The sequence below is a fragment of the Clinocottus analis genome, unplaced genomic scaffold (assembly GCF_023055335.1).
Source record: "Clinocottus analis isolate CAN_PGR_092001 unplaced genomic scaffold, fCliAna1.0.p SCAF_18, whole genome shotgun sequence".
NCBI lineage: Eukaryota > Metazoa > Chordata > Actinopteri > Perciformes > Cottidae > Clinocottus > Clinocottus analis.
Genome location: NW_027175909.1, coordinates 6,916,905 through 6,943,156, shown reverse-complemented (window position 1 = coordinate 6,943,156; position 26,252 = coordinate 6,916,905). Strand labels below are relative to the sequence as shown.

The following is a 26,252-nucleotide window of genomic DNA, read 5'->3' as shown; positions in this document are numbered from 1 at the left end:
TGGGATAAATAAGCATCAATAAGACAATAAGATGAGTATTGCAGTCATAGAGCACATCATGTTAGGATTTAGCGCCAAAACATTTTTCGTAGATTGAGCGCAAAGTCGGCTGGCGTGAACGGCGCAAATGATGCAAATAACACAATAATGCTGTGCTGCAAAAAAAATTGCCTCATTTGCGCGAGTTGAAATTTTCCAACTCTGGCGAAAAATGTGCATGACACAGTTGCGAGAGCCAATCAGCGTTGAGATGCTGCGCCCGTCATCACTGCCGTCCTGCCGTGGCTGAATCAAACTGCTGCAGGTCCGCCTGAAGTAGCGCTGACGCTGTGTGTGTGTGTGTGTGTGTGTGTGTGTGTGTGTGTGTGTGTGTGTGTGTGTGTGTGTGTGTGTGTGTGTGTGTGTGTGTGTGTGTGTGTGTGTGCATACAAATAATATCATGAACCCAGACACGAGGGCGTTTGATGTTCCGACGTGTATAAAGCAGAAATAATAACTGTTTTTACAGACATAAGCCGCGCCCCTTTCTGCCGCAAAAAAGCAAATCAACCACGTAAATTGTGCAAATTAACCACACAACAATTTTGGTGTGAACATAGTTTAACAGATGTTCATGAGATCATAGAGCTAAACTGAGCGTATTATAAGGACTCAACACTAATTCGCACATTGTGTTTGTGTGTTGAATTCTATTGACTAGACCAAAGGACCCAACGTGAGGTCGAAGAGGACGACAAGAACGAGACGAAGAAGAAACAAGCAAAGAATAGGAAGTAAGAGGGAGATCAAAAGACTTTGCAGAGCCGAGGCAATCCTGTCGGACATGACCAATTGCTACCAGATGCTGAGCAGTATCCTGATCGACTGAGAGCAAACTCAAGTTCATTGTGAAGCAAAGAACTTCTTCTGTTCGACTACGGCTTCATTGGATTGTGCAAGAGGACGCTTCTGCTTTATTTAAGCTACATCCTTTCAAGTGCCAGTACGTCTCTCTAGCAACTGTTTTGGATGTTTGTGACTACTGATTCTTTAGAAAAGTTTCCCCGGGAAAAGATCGACCCCCAAGGTCGTCCAACATGGACTCTGTGTGCAGAAGAATGTCGAGCTGTTGGCTGCAGACTCGACAAAAAGGTGCACGATGCACGGCACAATTGAAGCTCTTAAAAGGTAAACTATAAAAATGTAAGCTACAAACATGCAGCTAAAAGTATTTTTCCAAGCCATTTGTTTGCAGAGCATATGCTATGACATTTACTTGCACTTTGCCATGACGGCTCAAGCATGAGCAGAACATATTAAAGCTCCGATAAGGTTTTACTTTCACTTTAGAGTAGAATGACTAGCCCTGGCACATCTTTATTATTTCTTTTTTGTCTGGGGAGTTGTTTTAGGCTGTATGTCAAGTCATTGGTACCCTCCTTAAAATATGATCACGTTGATTCATCATAGTGTGATTGATATGTTAAAAGCACATCCTGCCACAGGTGGCTGAGTTTAGCTCACCCACACTGTTCTGGGATACAGCTAAAAGCTTTCCTGTCAAATTCACTTGATGCTTTGATTAATGGTGCCTGCCTGCCAGCTTAACCTTATCAGGGTTGGGCTGTCGTTTGGGGAGCCAAATGTGTTTTTTATTATTTTTAAATAAGCCTTTTGTTCGTTTGTGTGTATCAGAAATGATGAAAAAAAAATATCCACATGCAGCTTTTTTTTTCCAACAGCTATTTTCTGATCTTGTTATCGACCGTATATAAAGCATCATCATAGCTTGCGCTTTTGCATATATAGTACATGGCATACGTGTTTTTCTCTACTCGACACAGTGTGAAATCATTAATCAGGTAATGTATTCTTGCAAGAAGGAGCAGACTTTGCCACTTACAGTTAGGCATCAGTTGCCACTCAGAGGTCCGTCTCTAAGCTTCTGCCTTTTATACACTGTGATAAACAATTCATTACAGGATGAGATGGTGAATTTCCCGCCAGTCCAAACCCGTTTTCAGTCTCATCTCCAGGTACCAATGGAGACTGTGTGTGGGTGCTGCCCTGATGGGGACTTCCTTGAGGGGATGTGTTATCTGTTCTTTTAAAACATTGTGGTGCGCAAGAGATCACTATACATAGTTATTTTTCCAACAATATGTATTAAAAATATATTTATATCTTAAAGCAGGCTTGTGTGTGACTTTGTATATACTAACTATTATAGCACTTTAATGTGCTCCGCTTCTTCTCTCTTCAATAGACACTCACAACTCCATCACATCTTTCTTCAAATCAATTTATTGGTGGTCGATATACATGCCAGTACAGAAAAACAAACCTGTCCAGTCTGTTGAAATAATTGTCATTTAACTTGAACTCACTTCTCAAAGGACTCATAGATGATCAAACTTAGTCCCTCTTAAGAGTGTGGCAGTTAATGAATATTACGCACCTCAAGGAGAGGTCTTTCCTTCTTTCCTTCTTAGCGTCTTCCCTGTAAATGAACTTTGTGGGGTCATAAATAGTGTTGTCCTATCAAGAAGTGAAATAAAAATGTCTGTCATGTTGCTGTACTATTGACCCTAAATACCTAAATGCACTGAATACTGACAGAATAGAAACACGATCAGGGGGGAAAAACTGCAACACAACCAGATGCAGTTGGGTTTCATACAACTCCAGAGAAAAACATTTTAATTCCACAAAGCTTTAACAAAACAGCAGTCATTGTGCATTCATTCAAATGAAAAGGTAATAAGAAAAATAAATAATTAATTGCATTGTATAAAATTATGGGGGGAATAAACAGGTTGGGATTTCATGCTACATTTGTCTAGAAAAATCAGACCTATGAGAGTAACATTAAAAATAGCTGGAAACAAACGGTGCCTGAAAAGGGACCTTAAAGGGAGCGCTGACCTAATTTTAACAGCTAGTTCATTTTTGGATTGATCCCTGTTGAAACAAGGGGATATCTTTCCAAAATTACAACACACTTCCTTTTCGAAAACCACATTATCTCCTTTAGTAGTCGATCATATTGCACTTCAATTGAAACATACTTAGTTTTTGGGCAAGCAGACGCACATGGGATTAAGGAATGCATTTCAGATCACGGTTGACTGGGGATTGAGATACGGGGCGATCACAGCCACCCTCCAATGAGGCACCCACTACGAGTTCTTTTCCTCCTCAGTCACAGTTTACAACGCACCTCTTCAATTTGACCTACTCTCTTACTCATCTGTACTCTCTTCTAAGGATGCAGCAATGGCGTTCAGTTGATAGTGACTTCGTTAAACCTAATTATTGTCCAGCGGCAATAACATTATGTTTATGTCATAATACAGACAGTCCCATGACTAAAACAGTTTCATCTCTCATTCCCAGCCGTTAATCCCGCTAGTTTCACGGCAATAATGTTTTTGTGTATGAGTGGATGGAATCAGCTGCGACGCTGTCAGGCAGTAAGAAGGAGGTTAACTAAAATGAATGAGCCGCAGAGGTTGTTCCTCTATCAATAGCCACATCAGCTAATATCATCAACCTGAACGCAGTTCAACATAACTTTATACCAGATCAGTTTTGCCACCGAAATCAGTCAGCCATAAGAAACAGTAATCGTAGTGACTAAATGCAAAATGTATTGTAGATTAGGGTTATTATACTTATGTCATGTAAATGGCAGAATGTGTACGAATCCAAAATTGTTTACTATATAGCAGGAAGCACCTAAAAATGTTCTATAATGTCACAAGGACCAGCAAATTCCATGAAGGCTAAACGGCCATGAGGAAGGAAAACGCCGACCGCATGGTCGTCTGCCGACGATTACACCAATTTACTGGCGTGAAATTCGACCCACAAGCGTGAACACAAAGACTGATTAGCTTTGCCGAACCTTTCCAATGCTAGTTTGAATAGCAGTGCATCCCATACGTTTCTAGTTTCTCCATCTCCTGACCTCCATCAGATACACAACTTCTTGATCCCACACTCGCAGCAGAATTTGGCTGATTCAACCGGGTACTTGGCCCCACAACCATGACAGAACTTGCTCTTCATCCCGCCGTTGCCAACTCCATCTTGAACATCATTCCTACGAAAGTAAAAAAAAAGAAAATGACCGTACAGCAAGGTTAGAAACAGATCTGGGGATATTGTTGATAACAGATTATTAGGGGCTTAAATCATGCATTGTATTAGAAGTATTATTGAGGTCAAAATGAGACAGTACAATATGCAAATAAATAACTTCAAATGAAGAAAGTAGGTTTGTGTTAACAGCAGGTAAGCATGTCAGTTTGAGCTTTCCTACAAGGTTCAAGCACTTCACGGTGAATGTATGTGACATATTTTAACGTAATGTTAGTGTCAGCTTTACGATCATCTACGTAAACCTAGACTGTGGTCATTTATATGGGACCTGTATGCAATACACCAATAAAGCACAAGGGGGCAGGACAGTTTAGATCCACTCTATAGTAGTTACTGGTATATATTTTTATTTTTACAAACCTATTAGTGAACTGGCTTACCTAGATGTGTAGGTTTCTACTTTCTTCCTGTTGATTGATGTGCCCGGCTGAGGGCTCCTCAAAGAGCCGTAGCCAGAGCTCACACCGCGAGTCTTACTTCCCAGACTGAGAGGAGAAACATAAGGAGAAAAACGACAAACAAGGTTTTATAAAGACAGATACGTCTTATAAAGACAGACCTCACTGTATTCATAGATGCAAACTGTTATTCTTATGAAGCCTTCAATTAAGTCAATCATAGTGTTAACAATATCTTTATATGAGCACTGACCCTGATGGAGGGCTTGTGAGGCCAGAGGGATTACTTCTCATTGAACCTGCAGAAGAGACCTTACTAGATGGGATCCCTGGAGCAAAAGAGAGAAGCCAGAGTAATTTCATTGAAAAAATAATAATAAAAGTGTCACAAATATACAGAACAACAGATCAACAGAGCTGTGGCCATACCAGTGGGCTGTCCAATGCCTCTCTGGGGTAAACGAGAGGAGGCTGAAGGGATGGTTGACACAGCGGGAGCTTTCTTTACAGAAGCAGGAGGCTTGCATTGATAGAGAAAGACAATGGAAAATAAATAAATGGCCTCCATAAGACAACTAACCATAAGCCACAGAGGTCATGGGGCAAAACATCAACACAGTCACTCTACTTGTAAACACAGAAATAGGGATATAACACACAGGTCATGTATCACTAAGCTATAGTTTGCATGGCCAAGGAGGACAGACCATAATGTGCAATGCTTGGAGTATGGTTTGTCTTTACAAACTGATGTAAAATTATGTTGTTAACTTCTCTGAGGAAGAGAGTAAAAAGAGGGGACTATATATATATATATATATATATATATATATATATATATATATCTTTTAAAGGCACACTGGACAACAATGTTTTCTCATTATGGACCCTGCTGTATGCCATATCCGTTGTTGGCAATTCTACTACGCCTGCTGCAAAGCAGGTGTCTAACAATGGTAATAATGGAATAGGAACTATTGTGAATTCAAAAACTGTACTTCTTAAATTGTAAAGAATTGTAAATAACCAAAGACTGAGAGTTGGCTGGCCAAGTATCTGGACGAGGGTAAACAGCTGATGTACTTATAAGATGAAAGCCGCATGAGCAATGTATCAGAAATAAAGGATGTAAAATTGGATTTTGAAAAAAAGCTAAAGTAGAAACTTCAACTAAAACACAAATGTTCTGTTTGTGAACATTCAGTGGTGCAGCATGTGTGCATGTGTTCACCGGTGTGCGACCGGGAGGCTTCTTCGCATCTCCTAACTTGGCCTTGGTGGGCATTCGGGCCTTTTGCTCCTGGCAGAACTTCATGTGTCTGTCAGCTGCAGCCTGGTTGAACCTCCGCTGACAGTAAGGGCACTGGACATAGTCTGAAGACAAAACAGGTGAGTGAGAAAACACACATCAAACCACTCGAGTGACATAAACCCAGTATACAAGGACACTTGTCAGTACTGCTCAATGAGGAAGGTCTGTCTTGTACGTGTGTTTTTATTTCCCCCTGCAACTGTAAACATTTTCATTTTTGATTCGACATTCTGGAGGCAAAAACATTTCCAGCACATCTTCATTATTTGTCAGTAATGTTTCTAGTTTCACCTGTCAAAGAACATTGCTCAAACCCGCTGGTAAGGAGGTAATTTGTTCATTATGAAGTTACTTAACAGTAAACAGTAATCAGTCAAAGTTTGTTTTCTTGCATAGTTCCACTCTGCAAGGAGCTATGCATTACCTGGGTCATAAGTAGGAGGAGGAGGTGGGGGTAATGGTCCGCCTTCCTTCATGACCTGACTGACGACCTTGGCAGCCCGGATGGCAGCGATGAAGTCCTCATGTTTTTTGCGCCAGTTGGATGGCTTCTTAGGAGGCTCTGCCTGGCAGGAGGCGACACAGACAAGATGCACTGTTACACCAGCTTGTTTTGTTTTTTACCACAACCGTAGACAGCTGTTCAGAGAGCGTTGTTACTACTTGAACTGAATGTGTCCTTATTATTTATGTGCACACTGAAAACTGGTTGTTTTGAAATGAAGGTCACCCAAGTGTCTCTCTTTACTCCCTCTAAAAGTTAGAACATGCTACTGTGCCACCAGGACCCCAAAAGCCAGCTATAGTCTGAAACTGTACCTTGAGCAAAACAATTATGTTGTTATTTAAGTCTGGAAAGTCCTATAATTGAATTTGTGGTTGTAATATTTGCAGCTTCCGACTCTCATAACCCTCCTATTTTTTCCCATTATGGCAGTCTGAGTAATATCAAAAGCTAATGTGTTCTGACAGAAGTAGTTCACTCGGTGTCCCGTGGCCTGTTTCTGCGGCAACATGCTAACCCTGCTGGTGCTGACTTCCTACTTCCTCAGATACAGTTAGTTTTCCAGTGTGCCTGACAAACAAAAATGATTTTTTGAGAACTGAAGCTAATTTTTCTTTATTCCATCTAACCATCCACAAGTTACAGTATATTCCTTAAGACCTTGACTTGGAGATACATTGTAATATAATTGTGTATTCTGACACATAAATCAACCATTTTATAATTATGGGCTTCAAATGAAGTACTTCCAAAGTGCCACATTGTGTGTGGTACAGAAATAATCCCAAAGCAACCTGTGTACTGGGATGTCCTGTTCACCCCAGTACTGTTTTCCAGAGTGAGTTGAAGCAAAGACCATAGAAAGAAGAAACACACACACACACACACCACACCACACCACACCCACCCACCCACACACACACTTCATAATTGCTAGTGGGGACTATAATTAACTGCGGACAATTACAATCACAAAGATCAGCAAATCTTGGTTACTCCGAATAACTTGAAAGGAACAGAGTGTGAGATTTAGTGACACCTCGTGGAGAGGTTGCAGATTGTAATCACAGCTCAGTTCTTTCTTTCCAAGTGTGTCGGTGAACTACGATGGTGTCTTTATGATTTTATTACAATAAGGAGCTACTTTTATCAACTCCTTTTCATGACTAAGTAATTGGGTTTGTTTTGGCTGAGCTTCCAGGCTGTGAGTGAGAGACTGCGGGCAAGGCGGATTGAACTAGCTTTCAATTTTCGTGAGCACGTTCATGCTTATTGAACAGATGTATGGGCTTTCAACTCACTAACAAGCAAAGTGTTTAATGTGGTTCATTTCACCTGGTTCACTTCAGTGTCTCTATCGCAGCCTCTCTGCCTCTGCTCTGGATGCTAGCTCTGTGTTTGTGTTTGTGTGCGTGTGTCTTGTGTTGGTGTAATTGGAGGATCTCCGTCCCGACAGATAGAGCCGAGGAGACGTAAACGCTACACTAAGCTACTTTAAATGCCTTGGGAGTTATGACAACCTCTACGATGGCCATGCCATAATTTTTATATTCTTACAGGTGAATGGTCGAAGAGAAAGAGTTGAACTTCAGAAGAATTACTGCAGCTTGAGAAAGTAGAGGGTAATACTGTCAAAAAACAGTAATGGTTGGAGAAAATGTAGTTAGGGCTACTATGAAGTTTTTTTGGTCGTAAGAAAAAAATTCCACAGATTCAGTGTTTCCTTTTTTTTAAACCACAAGTATGAGTCAGTTGACAGTGACACGCCTCCAGACTATTTAAGCCAATGGCCAATGGCTCAAAGTGGGAAAACCAGTATTTATAAAGCCAGAAACAGTGAGTGAATGCAACTTGGGCTTCAGCGGATTAACTGTGCCACTAAAAACTAATGCACACAGAAAGAAAGGACAAATTGAAAAAAAAGATGAATCAACTTACTTTCGCTGTAGAAGATGAACTTTGTGACTGAAATACAATTAAAGGTTCTACATTCATTTAGGCTGAATTTGACATATTCAAAGGAGGTTACAGGTATTTTCGGACAGAGATTCCACACTGAGATGTACAACTTTGAGCAGTTTTTGTCAGTTTGATATCCGCCACCATCCCGAGACGTCTTACCTTTGGTTTGATGGGTTTGAGCGTGGGGATGTCGGTACCCTCAGCTCTCTGGCGACTGGAGTCAAAAACCTTCCTCTTTTTGGTGGCTGACTTTTGGCAGATTTTAGCATGCTTTACCTGAGGGGAGGGAAAAAAAAGATGCACAAGACGCAAAAACTACACAAATGTAATGGATCACTGCAGACCCCTCACACTCCCTCACACCCTGGACAAAAGCTGTTCCAACTCCTGCCCTCTGGTAGGCGCTACAGAGCACTGTACGCCAAAACCACCAGACACAGGTACAGCTTCTTTTCACTGCCCGTCACTCTGATGAACAATTAACCAGACTCTTCCATCTGCACGAGTTGCACTTTTTTTGACTTCTCTTGTCTTTAATTGTCTCTTGTCTCCGTTGTCCTTAAAGTCTTTTTTTAATATGTATCTTGTTTATTGTATATTGTGTGTAAGAGCAACGTATACCCGGAGATAAACTCCATGTGAGTGTAAACACACATGGCCAATAAAACCGATTCTGATTTATTTTTTTGCCAACATTTGAGGTCTGGGCCTTCATATTAAGTCATCTGCCTTTTAATTTTTTTTCCAATCACAATTCCAAAATGATCTTTTGTTGTTATTAAAAAGAGGCATATGTGATTTCTGTGACAGATGGAAAGTAAAGAATGCCAGCAAATCTTTTTTTTTTTTTAAATCGAGCTACAAACCACAAAGTTGTTTGAGTACCGTTAAGGATCCCAGTAATATCCTGAATGTTGCATCCAATTTTATCAAACCTCCTAATGGAGACACAGGCACGCGAGAAATACACACATGCCAATAAATGCATCACACATTGTTGTAATCAGTTGACAACTAATCAGGATAAGGCTTGTGAAAGTGCACAAATGTGTGTATTGGCATCACCGGTTAACAATATGTTTCATTAACTTATGGAAATCATTGTAGGTTTGATGTGATAAAACACATGTATTATGTTTTAGTCATGTCAGCAAAATACGGAACGTAATGATGCAAGCAAATATAGTGGTATTAATAAACATATGCATTATATTTGTCTAGATCTATGTCTATGACTAATATAAAATACAATCCTGTGTAAAAAATGCTATTATGTAACTAGCAGATGTAAGTACTCTCAACAGTGCTTCAAGTGCACAAACATAGCATTTGTTTTTTGGGTTTGATTACTCTGTAACATATTTATATTCCATTACATAGCAAACAACCAATATCTACAATCTGCACTCCTAGATTTAAGTTTGACAATACATTTTAGCACAACAGCAGATCCTTGGTCCGGGTTTTAAATTATGTAGTCTAAAATCCTACACGTTAGCTTAAGTGAAAGGCTTTACTACTTTGTGAAAACCCTCCATATAAAGACTGGCGATGTCAGCTAACAGCTGACATGCAGCTAGCTGAAAATATTGTGTGAAATGTGTTTTTTTAGCAAAACACTTGCTAACCAACTAGTCTCACATTTTAGATGAACATGAAATGGGCCTTCTCATTAGAAAACTGTACTGTTCTTTGAAGTAATAATACAACAGTCATATATTTCTTTACCAGGACTTTAGGTAAGAACCATCTGCTACAGGTGTTGCATTGAGTCAGATCCACAGCAGGAGGAGGACCACGATCTGCAAAAACAAAAGATCACAGAGAACATACATGGACCACAGCTGTCCACCTTTACCCCCTTCTAAAACTATCAGGTGTACACAAACATTGGTTATGTTAAAACAGAACACATGTGACTAGACACATAGCAGTTCGCGAGATATTTCATTTTATACGGACTCCACCGTTCATGTCCAAAGGCTGAAGAACAGACTGGAAGTAACGTCAGTCAGACAGTAACGTTAGCTAAGCGTTCACACTCCAAATTGTCAAACCGTTAGCAATAACGGTGCGGCCATAATTTGACCTACATTTAACGGCTAAAAGCACGACCAGGCTCTAATTTATTTCACGGTTCATTAGTCAGCACCAAGCTAACGCTGGGTAGCTCCTATGGCTAGTGCCGTTCAGAGACAGTCGGGAGCTAGCTTCATCTTTGGCCCTGACGTTACCGAGCTTTACTTGGGCTAAACCCAAACAGAAAGAGAGGTTACTGACAAAAAGTGCAATGCTACATTAGTGAGGAATCCGTTCATTTAAAATAATGAAAACATAGAGACTCTAAGCTAGACTTTGCAACAAAACATCGATATAAATAAACACATAAAACCGAAATTTTGCTCACCTTCAAATTCTTCCATCATTAGGTTTCCTCTTGGCTGATGCTGCTGTTGTTACAGACGGCCAATGGAAGTGAGAGGATTCACCCCGAGCCACTTCCGGCTTTGTCAAAATACGGAAAGCCCAGTCTCAAATTAGTAAGATCGCCTATATTTCTCACCCGCCCCCCACAGACCACCAAAAAATACTTCTTTTTTTTTGCGGAATACAGCAATATTTAGGTTATTTTTAAGTCTTTTGACAACCATACATTTAGGATATTCCTCTCGCATATGTAAAATATGGCTATATGATATTGGGAGGGTGTTGTATTACAATGATTTTGTCATAATATTAGTCAATTTATGTAGATCAAGATGCAGTCTGGATGCAGTTCTGTGCAATTATTCATATTCAGTTTGTAGCAACTTCCCTGTGACAGACCTGCATTCCCTGTAATCATTAATGCAGGTCTGTCGGTCGTTCAGACACTGGAGTTTTGCGGGCTGTAAATGAGTGTGAAGTCTCTTGACATCACTGATCTTTGGCTTCCAATAGCAACTGGATTGTGTAGTGCCGCTTCACGTGCTACCAACCGAGTCTTTCATTGGCTGTAGCTCGGCTCATGAGTTCTTTGAAAAGCGATGGAGCGTTAGAGGTAACCTCCGTTCTCCTGTCCCCGTTATTATCTCCAAATATGACATTACATTAAACTAAGGAATAAGAAATGTATATATCAGGCAAGGATCCCCTTATTTATTTACTGAAATACTAAATTCTGGAAATGCAAGGCATAATAACATTTTTTAACTTGCTCCAGTGATTTTATGATTTATTTTTATTGTAAGTATGCCTTTATAAACTTGACTTTATTTAAACCTTGTCTGATGACATATCTCATAAGATGACTGTGATCATAGCTCCCATACAATCAAACTAGTGTATTCTCTCTCTTGTTGTACTTGTTGGCTCAAACACTCTCCCAGGGCACTCGGAAGTTCTCAGTTTGGCATATTGAGCACTTGTGTCATCTGAATGGAGTAATTCACATCAGCCAGATGCCATGAGACCGCAGTAAACGTTGCTACCGACTGGCTATGGCCTCACTGCCTTCATCACAACACGATCACTGTTCTCACACTGGCTCTCTGTTATGTGATCTCCCTCTACTCTGACAAACACACACACACACACACACACACACACACACACACACACACACACACACACACACACACACACACACACACACACACACACACACACACACACACAAACACATTCTCCTGTCATCTGACCTTTTTGGCTTTCATTGATTATTGGTACAGTGTCATAATAGCATATGCAAATGCAGTTGCAACGACATTACAGTTTCTTAACATCACTGTGATAGACATGTTGGCCTAGCTTTAGTTATTTTATTTACTGATCAATAATTTCGATGGATCCATGCAAGCACTAATCTGGTTTATGTCATCATAAATAAATGAATAAGCCACTGAGAGCATTCCGAGAGCAGGTCATTTGGCAGGCGATGCAAGGAGTTAATCTCGAGTCGCTTCAAAATAAAGCATTAAAGTGCTTTATTTTGAAAATGTAACAGGAAATAGTTGTATTCTGGTATTCACTTGATGTTGGTAAAGCCTATCTCGTGTGTGGAATTCTGGAGTGGCTTTTAAGCTGATGTGATTAACCCCTGCGACCACTAGGAAGCTCGTCAACCCTAACAGGTACCATGCTGATAATGATAATACTAATGACAATAATAACAATTTTAGGAATAGTGTGTGCATGCCCGGCATCGTAATTACATGTGTATAAAACATGCAGGTTGCGTTAATAGGATGATCTCAATGGGATTCTTTGTTAACGCCGAAAGACTGCTCTTGATTTGTGTGATTATAATTACACACAGATTGAGCGTGTCGATCATTGTGCGCCATTGATGTGATGTGTTTTTGTAAAGCTTAGATTTGTACTGTGATTACAGTGATTTTTTAGAGAACCACATGCGCACTTGATGCGCTACGCCTCCACTTAACCCTAATTTATGATATTATTTTTAAACTGCTCGAAGAAATGTTTGCAATGTACTAATGCCAGTGCGTACAGAATCATGGTATTTCATTGGCTTCGTTATTAACCCTCACACACACACACACACACACACACACACACACACACACACACACACACACACACACACACACACACACACACACACACACACACATACACAAATAGCCAGTTGGAATAACATTATCATGCGTTTGTGTGACTTAAATCATTCACTCCCCTTCCACTTTTCTGGTTGGCAAATATAATCGAAAGGTAGGAGATTACTTTTTAGTCAGTGATGTCTTACTTCAGTGATTTGGAAACATTAGTTCGGAGTATGTGTGATATTGTTGTTCAGACCAGCTGAGCTCTGGTTCCCCCTCGGGAGCGCGCCAGGAACAGCAGAGCTCTCCTCTGCAAGGACAGGACAGATCTCTCTGCGCGCGCACTGCTGCACAACTTGCGTTTTGCTTCATGGGTGACTAAATAATGTAAAATGTCAATTCATATTTCATAGAATATGAGCATATGAAATGCAATGCCAAGAATGTTTTGTCAATTTTGGCGACACATGCAACTATTCAGTCTAAAAATCTGCAGGCAGTTTGATATTGTCATATATTTGTCTTCTTTATAGATGTAAACAGTAATGTTTTACATCATTTTATTGTTAGCATTTAACTCTTGATTTTTCTGCCTTCTGGTGGATTTGTATGCAACAGTTTATGGTTGAAATATTGTTTTTATGTAAACACAAATTTAAAATATAATGGCTGTTGATCAATCCTCATCATTTAATGTTTTCTCTGCTCAGTCAATGCATGATTTACTCTTCCCTCCTCATCTGTTTTAAGTAATTTATTTAAATGTGCAGGTTCACTAATTCATGTTGAATAATTTATAAACCTCAGAGCTGAGAAACATTTTTTCTCACGTTCAAAACTTTCTGCACTGAGACAAAAGTAATATTTAACAAAAATAAACTCATAATTCATTTAGATTATAGACATAATATTTCAAAAGAAAAATCAAATAAGCTGTAATACAAATGTCAAGTGTGTATATGCTTACATTTGCTAATGACTGTTCTGGACATGTTTGCTAGTCGATGCACATCCATTTTTTGTTTACTTTTGATCAATTATATTGACTAAATGTACTTTATCCACTTGGATTTTGGTTTAACACATGACATTTTCCACTAATTGTCTAAAGGTCTAACACTATCTAGTGTTTATCATGCATATATTCATACCATCTGCAAAAATAGACTATTGTTACTGATTAAGCTTCACTGTTTTCCTCTGACATGGTGCAATTTTGGGATTTTACATTGGAGAACATTCATCCTGTGTCTCTTTCCCATGTTGAGGCTGACAATTGCATATGTACACCGCTGGGTTCTGCCCCTCTTGACACCATTTTGAGAACGACAGCTGAGTGGGAGCATGTTCAGATGATGACATAGGAGGCATCCAGAAATAGACATGGCCAATCACAGTCTGCTCGGCTCTGGAAATAGCCACAAATGGATATGGGAGCGGAGGTCATTTTTATTCATTTTCAGATTAGTTAAAACCCCAACATTTAGAACAGAGAAAAAAAAAAACAAATCAATGCAGTGGATGTCCAAAGGGATATGAAGATTTAGAAACAGTTGTTTTTCTTTGTACTCTTACAAGTCCCCAAAAATGTAATTAGTGAAAATGTGACAGGGAAACCAGAACCTACCAGCTGAAGGGCGGCCTTCAGGCAGATTAATACACAGTGTTAAATTGTCAACAGAGGGGTTTAACCTAAATCTCTGTGGCAGCTCCCTTCCTGCTCAATGCTTACTCTGAGTAGGGTGGCATTTGAAAACACAGTACTGTCCTCCCTTGTGCAATAATTACCCCATTTGAGTGTGTGTTTTGGGTCACTGTATTGCATCAGTTCAAGAGCACCCTGAATTGTGTTTCCACTCCACTGCCCAGTTCTGCAGAATATGTCTCCTCTGTGCTGTTGCCTGTACCCTAGACTGAGATTAAAATAGATTAATCAGGGATTAGGTCATACAATAAAAGGAGGGAGGGATGTATTGAATGAGTGAATGCGGGTAATCGTCTGTGTCACTGTTTTCATGTCAACATAATGACGCATCCATTGCGCATTGAGCTGGATAAACTGTGCAAAGTCTCAGCATTTCAGTCATTGTGTCGATTTGTGTGTGTCCACATGTACCTCTGCTGCTGTGGCCAGGCCCTGCTATGGTGATGCGTGTCAGCGATGACGGATGTGGAGGTGACCTATGAGGACTTCATCTCCTCTCGGCGGTCCGGCCGCAGGAACGCCATCCACGACATGCCGGCAGCCACTGGAGCGGAGGGAGCCGCCGACCTGTCACAGAGTCTGGCACAGCTCAACATCAACAAGTCAGGTGAGAAACATCACTACGGCGACCTGACAAGGGAATAAAGGAGGTGTGTGGAGAGTAACCGATGAGGGAATGAGATGCAGGTGAGGGAGGTGGGGCATTTATGGCCATGGTAACTGCAAAAGGAGGAAAGAGGTTATACTGAGAAAGGAGTGAAAGTCTGAGGGCATTTGGTGGATGGATAGAAAATAGCAAAATAGAGACGCCTTGGCCGTACTGGAAATGTGGCTGAAGAGAGTGGGACAGTGTTGCAGACACTTTTTCACAGGGGACATGATGCATTAGAATGTGTTGATCCATCAAGAGCACGGTGAGTGTGCGGGGAAACTGGACATTGCACTGTCAGTGTTGATACCACCACCAGGGGATGCCAAATGCCTAATGTTTTCATTTTTGTTCATGGCTATTTATTGCAAGAATTTATATTGATGAATACTAGACATGCTCTTGTTAATCACCAGCGGAGAAAAAGCAAAGTCAGAATTAAAGTCCCCCTCCTTAAAAAAATGTTTTTTTATTGATTTATTGATTATTTTATTTGATCTTTATCTGTAAAAGTCAATTGAGAACCAGTTCTTATTTACAATGACGATCTGGCCAAAGAGGCGACAACAGGCGGCAGGTCTTCAGAAACAAATGACACATAGAAACATCTCAGTCAATCTCACAATGCTGTACTTCACTTGGATATCTTATCACAAAGCTCAACATATGAGTGTGTGGTGTGGGAACTTGCAACCGCAGTGCACAAAGGCTGAGAATGACTCAGGGTAGGTGACATCTTATGTAACTTTTGGAATGAACGATAATATGCATGCAAATCATATTTTCTATCCATTTTGCTGAATCTGGGTCAGTGTGTCCCAACAATCATGCTGACGGGTGGGAATCCCACTGCCTCACCTGCAGAGCGTGCGATACAGCATGTAGGTGTTTGACCTATGTGTGTAACACCATACGTGTTCTTTGCACTTGTGTCCTGTTAAGCAACTAACATATTATGAATGTGTCAATGAAGAAAAAGGGGGAGATATAATTTTAATAATTTTTTCTTTTTTTTCAGAATCCAAATAATTTTTAAAGCAGAGTATAATTAATCTATTATTATTTATATTATCTGTATTATTATTTTAAATAGCAATACTGTACAAATCCAGAGTTGTACTAACTTCAACGGCCTTGCATATCATGTATTGCTTACTTTTACATCCTTCTATATCTTATTGTGAGATGTGGGGGTCAACCGATAAAAATGTGTGTTTTCAATACATGAGTGCAAATATGAGTTGAGAGATGTTCCAAAGTTTGGAAAAATGTGTAACTCATTTTTGATTTTCAAAAGGATTGTTTATAAAGCTGTTTTTGTGGGTTACAAGTGTAATCAAAATGGATATATATTATATATATATTATATATATATATATATTCTTTTTTCTTTTCTATCTAATTATCTTGAAGGTTATTTAATTGATAAGAATTTAGGATAGGACTATATAAACTCTATGCTTTTGCCTTTACCTTTTCAGTATATTAGATTATAGTCTTTTTCCATTGTGATGACTGAATATCACAGTTCTACTATTTACATGACTTAACACATGAGCCACTTATTCGCTGATTTACTCAACCTCATTCGCATCGCTGACTTCACAAGTAGTTACTAATTCATGAAACTGACTGTCTGTCCCTTTCTGTCCCTCTTCCTCTTTGTCTGTTAGGGGATGAGGGAGAAAGCCCTGAGAAAAGCCCAGGCTCTGCAGCTAAAGAAGAGGAGACTCAAGCTCAGGGCAGCTAAACTGACATTTATAGACTAAAACAAGCGCTTCTTCCCGTCTCCCTGATTCCTGAATGCGAGGCCTCTGACTGGCGGCTTGTATCGAATGCCTGCAAACAGACAACAGGAAGTCATTGCCACGGGGATCGCAGTGACCGCAGCGTAGTTTCCCTCTTGCACTTGGGTATGATTCAAAGTCCTTATAAAACCTCTTTCTTTTTTTTTTCTCGCTGCCTTTTCCGTCATGGCTGCAGATGTGAGTTCAAATGCGAACGCAGCATGACTTTGAAAACAAAAGTGTCCCAGTTTGACTGTTGACTGTTGCAGTCCTGTGAGGAAACGGAGAGAAGAGGAAAGAGGCTATTCAAGGTTTTTGGGGCAAGCGATAGTGTTTCCACTCAATTATAATGTTGTCTTTCCTCACCTCATCAACCAGCGATGTGGCTGACACACTTCCAGGGAACTGAGGACAGTGTTGGTTTCTTCCTCTGCTGTCCTTCATCTGCATCTGCACCACTATCACTTCTCACTGTTGACTATTTCCAAACTCCCTAAATGATTTTCTTGTTGTCGGGGGGGCCATGGTTTTCTTAGCCGTATCAATCCATTGGATGTTGGTTGAACTCGCTTTGTCATAATGACGTCAGTGTTTTCCAATCTGACCTGTAACCTTGCAAATACAAACCAGCTCTTTTTGGGCCCACTGCCAGCCTCACAGATCCACAGGTACGTGCTTCCACTAGATAGTGCATCATTATGTTTCACCCTGAATGAAACAGGGTGGAATATATTCAAATTCGAAACTTGGTAATGGTTTTATTCTACTTTTTTTTTTTTTACATCATATACATGGGAAGCAAATGTCTTGACTTGGCTGGTCTATGGAGAAGACTGTTGACTTTGTTTGTATGAAGTTTTTTATAGTCTACACACAAAAGTGTCCATGATAATATAATGTGTCCTGGTTATCCCACACTAGGTCAATACACTGCCGTTCAGCATATGCACACGTGTGTCTGCGAGTGTGTGTGTGTGTGTGTGTGTGTGTGTGTGTGTGTGTGTGTGTGTGTGTGTGTGTGTGTGTGTGTGTGTGTGTGTGTGTGTGTGTGTGTGTGTAAGGATGTATTTTAAATGTGATTTGGTTGGCATATTTGCAGTTCAACTGATTGCGCTCAAGTACACCAGTGTGTTGTTTATTATGTGTTATATTAGTTTTTTGGCGGCATGTATTTCTTTGCGTTACAGGGTGTCTGTTAGAATGATTGCCTGTTTTGCGTTTCATATTTCTCTCATCAGTCCATCTATCATTTTATACTTCAGCGAGTACCACAGCTCTCAATAAGTTATACTAATCAAATATGTGCCCTCTGAAGCTTTCTATCTTGAATTCATATAACACTGACATTATACTTTATTAAAACTGAGGAAATCACCTGTTTGTCTTGGCTTGTTTTGTGAAATTTTGAAGACCGAAAAAAAAAGGAAATGACCTGCTAGTAGAATGTACAGGTCAAGAATAACTGAGGCAGGTGTTGTGTGATTTAATGATGCGTAGTGATGCACTGTAGTGACCGAGTGCGCCTATGATCATGTTGTATTTTAGTTTGTTCATGAGTTGCATCACTCTTTTGGCAATGACTTAATGTGCACTCACATGTGCTTTTATCTCTAGATCTCACAGGTGATATCATTGCGTCATGATGCATCCATGGCCCAATTCCAAAGTCCGCCCGAACCCTGAAACCTCAGGCATTTACTGACCTGGTGCATGGTTTAAGGTGAGAAACTGTCAGGGATTAGAATCATCTAAAAACAATATTATGCCGAGTTGTTATTTATTTGAACTTTTCACTCCCTGATTTGAACGTCTTCCCGGCTCTTTCCTCACAAGATGAGAGATCATTTCTAAGAATCAATGGACTTGTTTTCATCAAAACAGTTTCAATGATGAAATGAAGTGTCTGATGAATACATATGTGTAATATAATTATTGCTTACCTCTGATCTCATGTGTTTTTATGTTTTTATCAATTCTGAGTAAATGCAATTTGTCAGGCTGAAGGCTCTCCTCTTTGTTTACCGCTTTTTACATAACCCTCACAGAATAATAAACTCATGGCCTGACCTCAACAAACATCTATGACTTCTAACTGAATAGATATTGTGGTTGCAGGGTTCTATGATGTCATAAACTGTTTGGTTGAGTTGCTAATTGAAGGCTCTGAGTTACCATCAGAGCTTTTTAGGAAAAATGCCCAATGTCAATGAACCTTCCTCCTTTGATCTTAAACTATGAACCCTCAGGGACTATATTCAGAGAGAGAGAGAGAGAGAGAGAGAGAGAGAGAGAGAGAGAGAGAGAGAGAGAGAGAGAGAGAGAGAGAGAGAGAGAGAGATAGGGAGAGAGAGAGAGAGAGAGAGAGAGAGAGAGAGAGAGATAGGGAGAGAGAGAGAGAGAGAGAGAGAGAGAGAGAGAGAGAGAGAGAGAGAGAGAGAGAGAGATAGGAGAGAGAGAGAGAGAGAGAGAGAGAGAGAGAGAGAGAGAGAGAGAGAGAGAGAGAGAGAGAGAGAGAGAGAGATAGGGAGAGAGAGAATATTCTGTGTTTATCGTGTTTGACGTCACATTGCAAAGACTTGTGGGTAATTTCATTGGGCATCGTCTGGATTTAATGCTGATTTAATGAAAGGGTTCATAAAGGGCTTATATGTCTGCCAGGGAGCCCTCAACCACGAGACAATTTGATAATGAGACAGGATAAACCTTTATAGACTTTGCGGGGGATTGAGATAGGGCCGAAGTGTGTATGTGTCTGGGGCTTTTATTTTGAAGGCCAGAAGGGAAAAAGAGGAAGACAGAACACGTGCCCGTGTTATTATTGTGTTACCATTATAAAGTATAGGCACCACATAAATCTCAGTGACAATGCTATTGTTATTATCCTTCCAGGCCCATTTGATTCAATTGAAAGTGTTATAATGTGCTACAAAAGATAATCTCATTAACGATCTTGTGGCGGTGTCATTGGTTTCTTCAATACAACAGATAAACCCTGATGAAACCTGAACTTTGTTTTAAAAGTTATGCAGTAGCCAGTAATGAAGATGATAATGAATGATGTATTTCCTTTCAAATGCTTCTCTCACACGTTCTGTTTAACTTTTCATCCTAATAACATAACTCCTATACAGTATATCTTCTTTATGATAGCTTTGTCAATATACAATATACATGTATACATATAGTTATTGTAGGTTTGCAGGAATGAATGCAACACACGCATTCTCTCATTGGCTGCACAGGTGTGCAACCGTTTATTTCTCATAGCCAAAACAATACCATGTGACCTGGCCAGCCAGCCCTTTAACCCCTCAACACTCCCCTGTTCCCATGGTTACAGTACCTGCTCTTAAAGGGGCAGTCACCCGTCTTGGTGAATTATGTCCAAGTCTACTACAATATCCTACTTTGTCCAAAAACTCACAAATCTGGGTAATGGCAGGGCAGCTCCACCTCTAGTGCAGTTTGAAGTGTCTTTTTTGTCTTGACGTTGACACACAAGAACCCTCTTGTCTTTAAAGAAAGCTGTCTTTCTGCCCAAAGACGTTCTGCTCTGTAATGCACTGCACCAAACTGACTTGAGTGACGTGAGTTAACGCCCTTTGGATTACATGGATGGAAGTTGGTGATACTAGGTTATTGAGAAGCTATTTGCTCAGGGGATTTGGCAACAGATTTTAAACTGTAGCTAAAGAGATACTTGCTCATGTGACTCTGTAAGTCTGGAGTGTTGGTTGGGTTCATTCTTTTTGTTTTATGCAACTGAAGGATGGGAGCACATCTTAGAAATGTACATGTTTCATTTTTTAATGAAAAGGATAAGCACAAATACAATGATCTCATAGAAGTACAATACAACGATGTGGACTACATACACTACAAATAGTGATATATTTATATATACACATGATTAAACAACATTTTGATCCACGCAAAATCAAAGAAGTCGCATCTTTTCTTTTAATGAACACACCCATGCAAATTTGTTTTGAAAATTTGTTTTGACACAATCCGGGAATTATTATAGGGATGAGGTAGCCAATTAGAGTGTTTCAATAGATGTCTGTGCCACACAGCAAGGTTTTACATGTTAACAACTGACTAATTTTCTTGTGGGATAAAAAACCCATGCATGTCCTTGTGGAGCCCCTTTTCCACGTAGGCTCGAGCTACTTCTTTAAGCGTCCTGCCATCAAGAATCAGGATGAAACTAGACTGGCCTGGGTTGGAGCTGATAATGGATGCCAGGACAACACCTGTGAATGGAGAGGACAAGGTTGTTGTTAGAGCGCAAAGCTGGATGTCAAAATCATTACAGCTGCTTTTACAGTTTCAATACAGATGTAATGAGTGAGGGATCTGTTGATATTCCTGTCAATTTGTTGCTGTATTACCATACAGAAGCAAATAGGATACCACATAGACGCATGTCAAACACCACACAGGGTTCTCACCGTCATCTTCTGACTCTCCATTTGGTCTGGGGATGAACACGGGCTCTGACGGCCAGCAGTTGTCTTCGCTCCAGTAAATCATTTCCTTGGTCTCTGTGTCAATCTTCACGAGCTACAGCAGACAAATAGTTTAGGATAAATAATGGGGATTTACTCAGACTGTACAAACAGTATATAACAACGTAGTAACACCTATCAGCAATTATTTACAGACGTAGCAGAGGGCAAAGAGGCAACTTAATTATATAGTATTATTTTTGTTATTATCAAACATATAGCAAAAAACGTGGAGTACGTTTGGGAGCCACGTTGAAAGGGAATACGAACTAATACAACAACGGCATGATCATGCTGATTCGACATATTAAGTCATCTAAGAAATTGCCAAAGTGCTTATCTTGCATGTGCAGTACTTTGCCCCAACTGCATGCCATATACTTACAAAAGAGCTGTAACGTGTTAAAATAGACCTTAGTACTATCCTTGAACTAAGCTCCAACTCTTTTCCTTAGCTTTAGCTGGGCTGGCCATAGTCTATATTTAGAGTGACCAAACATCATCAAGAAATCAAATCATTTCCAATGCTTCCGCATACTACAGAGAAACAAGCTGCTTTGTTAATCCGTCCATCTATTAGCTACATTTGACCCATCAGCTCATCCTTTGAAGGCTTGTAGGTGGCCTGAGCCAAGCCCTGCTGATATTGGGCAAGACAGAGTAGTTAGCCCTGGAAAGGTCACCAGACAATCACAGGGCTGACACGTAGACACACAACAATCACATGAAAGGCACTTTTAGACTCGCCTGACCTACATGGGTTTATGCTGTAACTCTCGGAGGAAACCGGAGACATGACATTGCAGGTAGTCAGCAAAAAATATTCTTAGTTCTTCCTGCAAATCTTTTTGGCTGCTCCAAACGGGGCAATGATCTCACCTCAATCACTTTTTTAATTAAATGAAAATAGATTTCAACTTGGCATGTTTGCAATACTGCAATGTCTTTTTTCCTGGGTATGCAAATATTACATGGATGAGCATAAGACACCTCGTCAAATGGAAGTATTTTCTTTCGCTGGTGTGACAACTATTTATTGCCATAATGTCTTACATGTTTCCTTTGTTTAGCTGCTTTTTACTTCATACCATAAACACCATTAAAATTCAAAGACATGTGCGTCAAGTGGAAATGAACAGTAATGTCTAATTGTCTGACGAAGGACGTTCCCTTTTGTTCCTTCCTCTTTGCAGTCACGATACTTCCGGACTGTGCGTATGCATTGAGACACAAGGGAAGAGCTTTGTATAACCCATGACTTTGAAGCTTCTCAGAGTTAATCACTTCTTTCCATTGTTTCAGCTACGTTGCTGTACAAGTGTGCCCAGTAGAAAGGATGTGTGGGTTTTGAAACCAGAGCCATGAAGTGGTTGTTCTTTGTCGGGGCATCTGCTAACTCTCACATCGTCAAAGTGTTTCCTACCGTCTTTGCGTCAGCTGGTAATTGTCACTTGTGCTCTACGCTTCCGACCTTTGTAAAAAACAATACTGTCAGGAAGAATCTGTTTCCCAATAGCTCCGTGTTTATAATCTGTTCTTCAAGAGTCTGCAAGTTTCGGTTCTCTCTTGGAACATAACACTTAGGAGAGTGTAAGAAATCACAAGGACAGATCTTCCCCCCGGCTCTGTTCCGCAATATCCAAATATCTAAAATAAAAAATGAAATGTCACCTTTTTTGCCAGAGCAGACTGCTCCACACTGTTCCCGTAGATAAACTGATGCTTCTTGCCATTGAAGTCATAATTCATTCGGGGCAAGTCCAAACCTGTTGCAAATAAAATTACAGTTTTTTTTTATGAACAAATGTATTTCTCCTAAAGACCCGTTGTAGGGCTTAAAGATTATTTAATTGATTTTCTCTGCATGTCTATTTGAGTTGCATTGGTTTTACCTTGACATACAACCTCTGCTTGGCACATCAGTTTGCCTTCTTTCTCCTTCACAGCGCTGGCAGTCGTGTACTTGAGTTTCACCAAGTCCTCTCCAACCGCCACGCCCTGCAAAACACAGTTAAACGATTCAAACTGAAGTGTTAAGAAGAACGTCTCCTCTAAAATTTTGGATGAAATCAACGCGACTTTTAGTTATAAATCCCACCTTGTCTGACTGGAGGGGAAGTGCAAATCGTTTGTAGCTTGGTTTGGAGTAGTTTTCATCTTGCGTCCCAGGGTTTTCCTTCAGCTTGCTCATGTAGAACATGTCATAAAGGCCGTTGTCCTTGTAGGCGATGACATCGAAGACCACGTGACCGTCTTCCTCGAAAGCATTCACGTGATGGTAGACGATCATCGGCCCGGTGAAGTACTTTGTCTCGACCACTTTGCCGGTCTTTCTGTCTATCAGGTGGATCAGAGTCTATTGAAGACAAAGCGTCACAGTTATGATAACCCAGATTTTCTCTCCATAATGCTGGTAGACTAGTGCACACTTGAAACCTACATCTGCTTTCTACTTAGTTCAGCAGTTTAAATATGCGGAGTGACACACAAGACAGTAAATCAAACACAGTGACTGCTTACGTTTTCTTCAGGGCAGAACTTCAGGCAGCTCGCCCAGTTGACCCCCCTCATGTACGCTGTGGCCATCTTGAGGATGTCCAGTTTGAGAGGCTGCTCGATGAAGATGAAGTAGTTGTCCGTGATGCCGAAGCTGTGGTAGTAGCTGGGTGTGAGCAGGGAGCGGCAGGGGATCGTGCAGAGCACCTCCACCTTCTTCAGTGCCGGGACATCCTTGTTGTCTTTGTCTGGAAAGGTTTCAAGTAACGAGACAAAGGTAAAGAAAAAGACACTTCAAATTGTGTTAACACATTATTTTAATGTGTCGTCCTTGAAGTGATACATCAAGCATTTTGTCTGCAAAAGTTCTGTAATGCTGATAAGTGTGGACTGCTGTGTGTTCCATGGAGGTACAGCTGATTTGAAGCGAAAGCCCTGAGATGAGTTACCATACATACCATTCTCTGAAACAGCAGGGACTTTGAACAGGATGTATTTAGTCTTGGCCTTGTCTGCTATTGAAGTCCCGATGTTGTAGGCGTTGCCCTCTTTGTCATAGTGTGGATGGGACGTTACCAAGTTTACCGGCAGGTACTTCATGTAGTCCACCTGTGTGTTCAGCAACTCATGAGCTCCAAGATCAACTCTTCCCTTGGATGTGGGCTAATAGTGGTAATCATTAGTGAGTAATCAAGATCAGTACATGACTTTACCTTATCCTGAGTTTCCAGTGTCACAGGATCAATCTTGCGGATGTAGTTGGTCTCTGAGGTGGCGTAGTAGTCCTTTCCGTATTTAATGAAATTGCTCGCTCCGTTGTCAGTGAAGTCGGGCACTGTGTGGTTAATGAAGGTAATTGCCCTGAAAAGAAAGAAAGATGCTATATATTGGAAAGGAGGTAAGAGGTTATCCAACACAAAATACCAATTTTTATTATTCGAAGGCGCCTGTAAAATTGCGTGACTCAGTTCCATCTCAATTATAAATTCACAAGATGAAGAGACAAAGCAGGGGGTTCCCACAAGACGGATTATCCAATATATCCTATTGCCAATGTTTACGATTCAGTTTTTAACAAGAATGTAAAACGTAAATACATAAATAAATATTGGAGACTCAAAGTTTTTAAAGATATAAAGTAAGATAACAACAACAATGGCTGAGAGGGACAACCAAAAATGCAAAAATGTTTAAATGAAATTAAGAGCATGCTTACTTGACAATAAAATTCTTGCTTGGATCTGGGTAGGCCATTGTCCCCATTTCGGACACAACTATCCTGTTTGCAGTCATGTTGGCTGTGTAGGTGTCACTTCTTAGAAATCTGCTTCTGTAAGTCACTTCACCTGAAAGAAAGAAGAACATAAAATAAAACATATTTTAAAAAAAATCTCAATTCGTTCAGTGTCTCTGCACAGAAATCCACTGATCGTACACAAAATGATGATTTAAAAAAAAAACCTTGTCTTTTACCATCTTTAAAGGCGAAGCTGTTCATGATGGCCATACCATCAAACCAGTGGTTGTAGCTGGTGACCCCCACAGAAAAGATGCCGGGGCCATTACGCAGCAGGGTCCCTTGCAGCCAGCTGGGAATACTCCCTAAACGACCAGCAATACAGAGAACCACAAACCCGTCAGGGACGTGATTACAACAACAACAACAACAACAACAAAACCAGTGCGTGTGCTTGTCACTCCGCACAAACCAGACCTACCTTTCACTTCTGCCTTGCAGGGATCCGGGTTCTCCTCTGCGTTCTTGAAGTAGTTCACAGCCATGCTCGCTGAAAGCGCGGAGAATAACACGAGGAGGTGTCTGAATAAAAACTGAAGTTAACAACAGCGCAAACCACTCCTTATAAAGCGCCTCTGTGTCTTGTGGGACTGGCAAATCTGTCCGGAGACGGCAGTCCTCTGCCCTTCTTCCATTGAAATGTTGCTGTAAAGATTTCTTTGAAACGTTACAGTGGAAATGCATCCTCGCTTCACCTTTGGCTCGCTGCCATAGATTGTATAATCCGCAATCCACTTTTATTGGTCCCCACCGTGTGCATTTTCATTGAGTTGAGTTGAACAGTTCACTCTATTGTGAACGTGTACACACACACACAACACACACACACACACACACACACACACACACACACACACACACACACACACACACACACACACACACACACATACGCACAATATAACAATATGTCACTTCCATGACCCATGTATGAGTTCAATCA

At 40.5% G+C, this 26,252-nt stretch overlaps 3 protein-coding genes across 5 annotated transcripts; 1 reads left to right on the top strand and 2 right to left on the bottom strand.

Moving 5' to 3' along the window:
• Nucleotides 1–2,463: 2,463 nt before the first annotated feature.
• Nucleotides 2,464–10,819, bottom strand: zc2hc1a (zinc finger, C2HC-type containing 1A). Of its 2 annotated transcripts, XM_068582227.1 has the most exons (10): nt 10,728–10,819; nt 10,049–10,122; nt 8,480–8,596; nt 8,297–8,323; nt 6,278–6,419; nt 5,773–5,915; nt 4,971–5,061; nt 4,795–4,870; nt 4,524–4,628; nt 2,464–4,084 (listed from the first exon to the last, which is right to left on the bottom strand). In XM_068582227.1, exons 1-10 carry the CDS (start codon nt 10,744–10,746, stop codon nt 3,955–3,957), a joined length of 924 nt encoding a protein of 307 aa, XP_068438328.1. In that variant the 5' UTR covers nt 10,747–10,819; the 3' UTR covers nt 2,464–3,954. The 2 variants fall into 2 exon arrangements, with proteins under 2 accessions (XP_068438328.1, XP_068438329.1); XM_068582228.1 differs by lacking the exon at nt 8,297–8,323.
• Nucleotides 10,820–12,347: 1,528 nt separating this feature from the next.
• Nucleotides 12,348–18,366, top strand: pkia (cAMP-dependent protein kinase inhibitor alpha). Of its 2 annotated transcripts, none has more exons than XM_068582136.1 (3): nt 12,348–12,432; nt 14,999–15,176; nt 16,892–18,366. In XM_068582136.1, the coding sequence occupies exons 2-3, from the start codon at nt 15,026–15,028 to the stop codon at nt 16,966–16,968; spliced, it is 228 nt and encodes a 75-aa protein (XP_068438237.1). In that variant the 5' UTR covers nt 12,348–12,432; nt 14,999–15,025; the 3' UTR covers nt 16,969–18,366. The 2 variants fall into 2 exon arrangements, with proteins under 2 accessions (XP_068438237.1, XP_068438238.1); XM_068582137.1 differs by lacking the exon at nt 12,348–12,432 and adding an exon at nt 13,214–13,251.
• Nucleotides 18,367–20,849: 2,483 nt separating this feature from the next.
• Nucleotides 20,850–26,109, bottom strand: bco1 (beta-carotene oxygenase 1). The gene is made up of 12 exons (XM_068581954.1): nt 26,005–26,109; nt 25,731–25,799; nt 25,486–25,614; nt 25,229–25,358; nt 24,726–24,873; nt 24,471–24,621; nt 24,037–24,260; nt 23,615–23,872; nt 23,409–23,514; nt 23,188–23,282; nt 21,460–21,571; nt 20,850–21,261 (listed from the first exon to the last, which is right to left on the bottom strand). Exons 2-12 carry the CDS (start codon nt 25,792–25,794, stop codon nt 21,107–21,109), a joined length of 1,572 nt encoding a protein of 523 aa, XP_068438055.1. The 5' UTR covers nt 25,795–25,799; nt 26,005–26,109; the 3' UTR covers nt 20,850–21,106.
• Between the last annotated feature and the right edge of the window lie 143 nt (nt 26,110–26,252).

What these genes read in the sequence shown, in the direction of transcription:
- zc2hc1a (XM_068582227.1), bottom strand. An exon ending in AGCCTCCCGGTCGCACACCG is followed by an intron (nt 5,062 to 5,772) that starts GTGAACACATGC and finishes TATCAATGCAAG; the next exon opens with CCTCCTGCTTCTGTAAAGAA. An exon ending in CTCACAAGCCCTCCATCAGG is followed by an intron (nt 4,629 to 4,794) that starts GTCAGTGCTCAT and finishes TTCTCCTCTCAG; the next exon opens with TCTGGGAAGTAAGACTCGCG.
- pkia (XM_068582136.1), top strand. Translation starts at nt 15,026, where the DNA reads ATGACGGATGTGGAGGTGACCTATGAGGACTTCATCTCCTCTCGGCGG. An exon ending in GCTCAACATCAACAAGTCAG is followed by an intron (nt 15,177 to 16,891) that starts GTGAGAAACATC and finishes TTTGTCTGTTAG; the next exon opens with GGGATGAGGGAGAAAGCCCT.
- bco1 (XM_068581954.1), bottom strand. Translation starts at nt 25,794, where the DNA reads ATGGCTGTGAACTACTTCAAGAACGCAGAGGAGAACCCGGATCCCTGC. An exon ending in AGTTCTGCCCTGAAGAAAAC is followed by an intron (nt 23,873 to 24,036) that starts GTAAGCAGTCAC and finishes TGTCTTCAATAG; the next exon opens with ACTCTGATCCACCTGATAGA. An exon ending in AGCAGAGGTTGTATGTCAAG is followed by an intron (nt 23,283 to 23,408) that starts GTAAAACCAATG and finishes TATTTGCAACAG; the next exon opens with GTTTGGACTTGCCCCGAATG.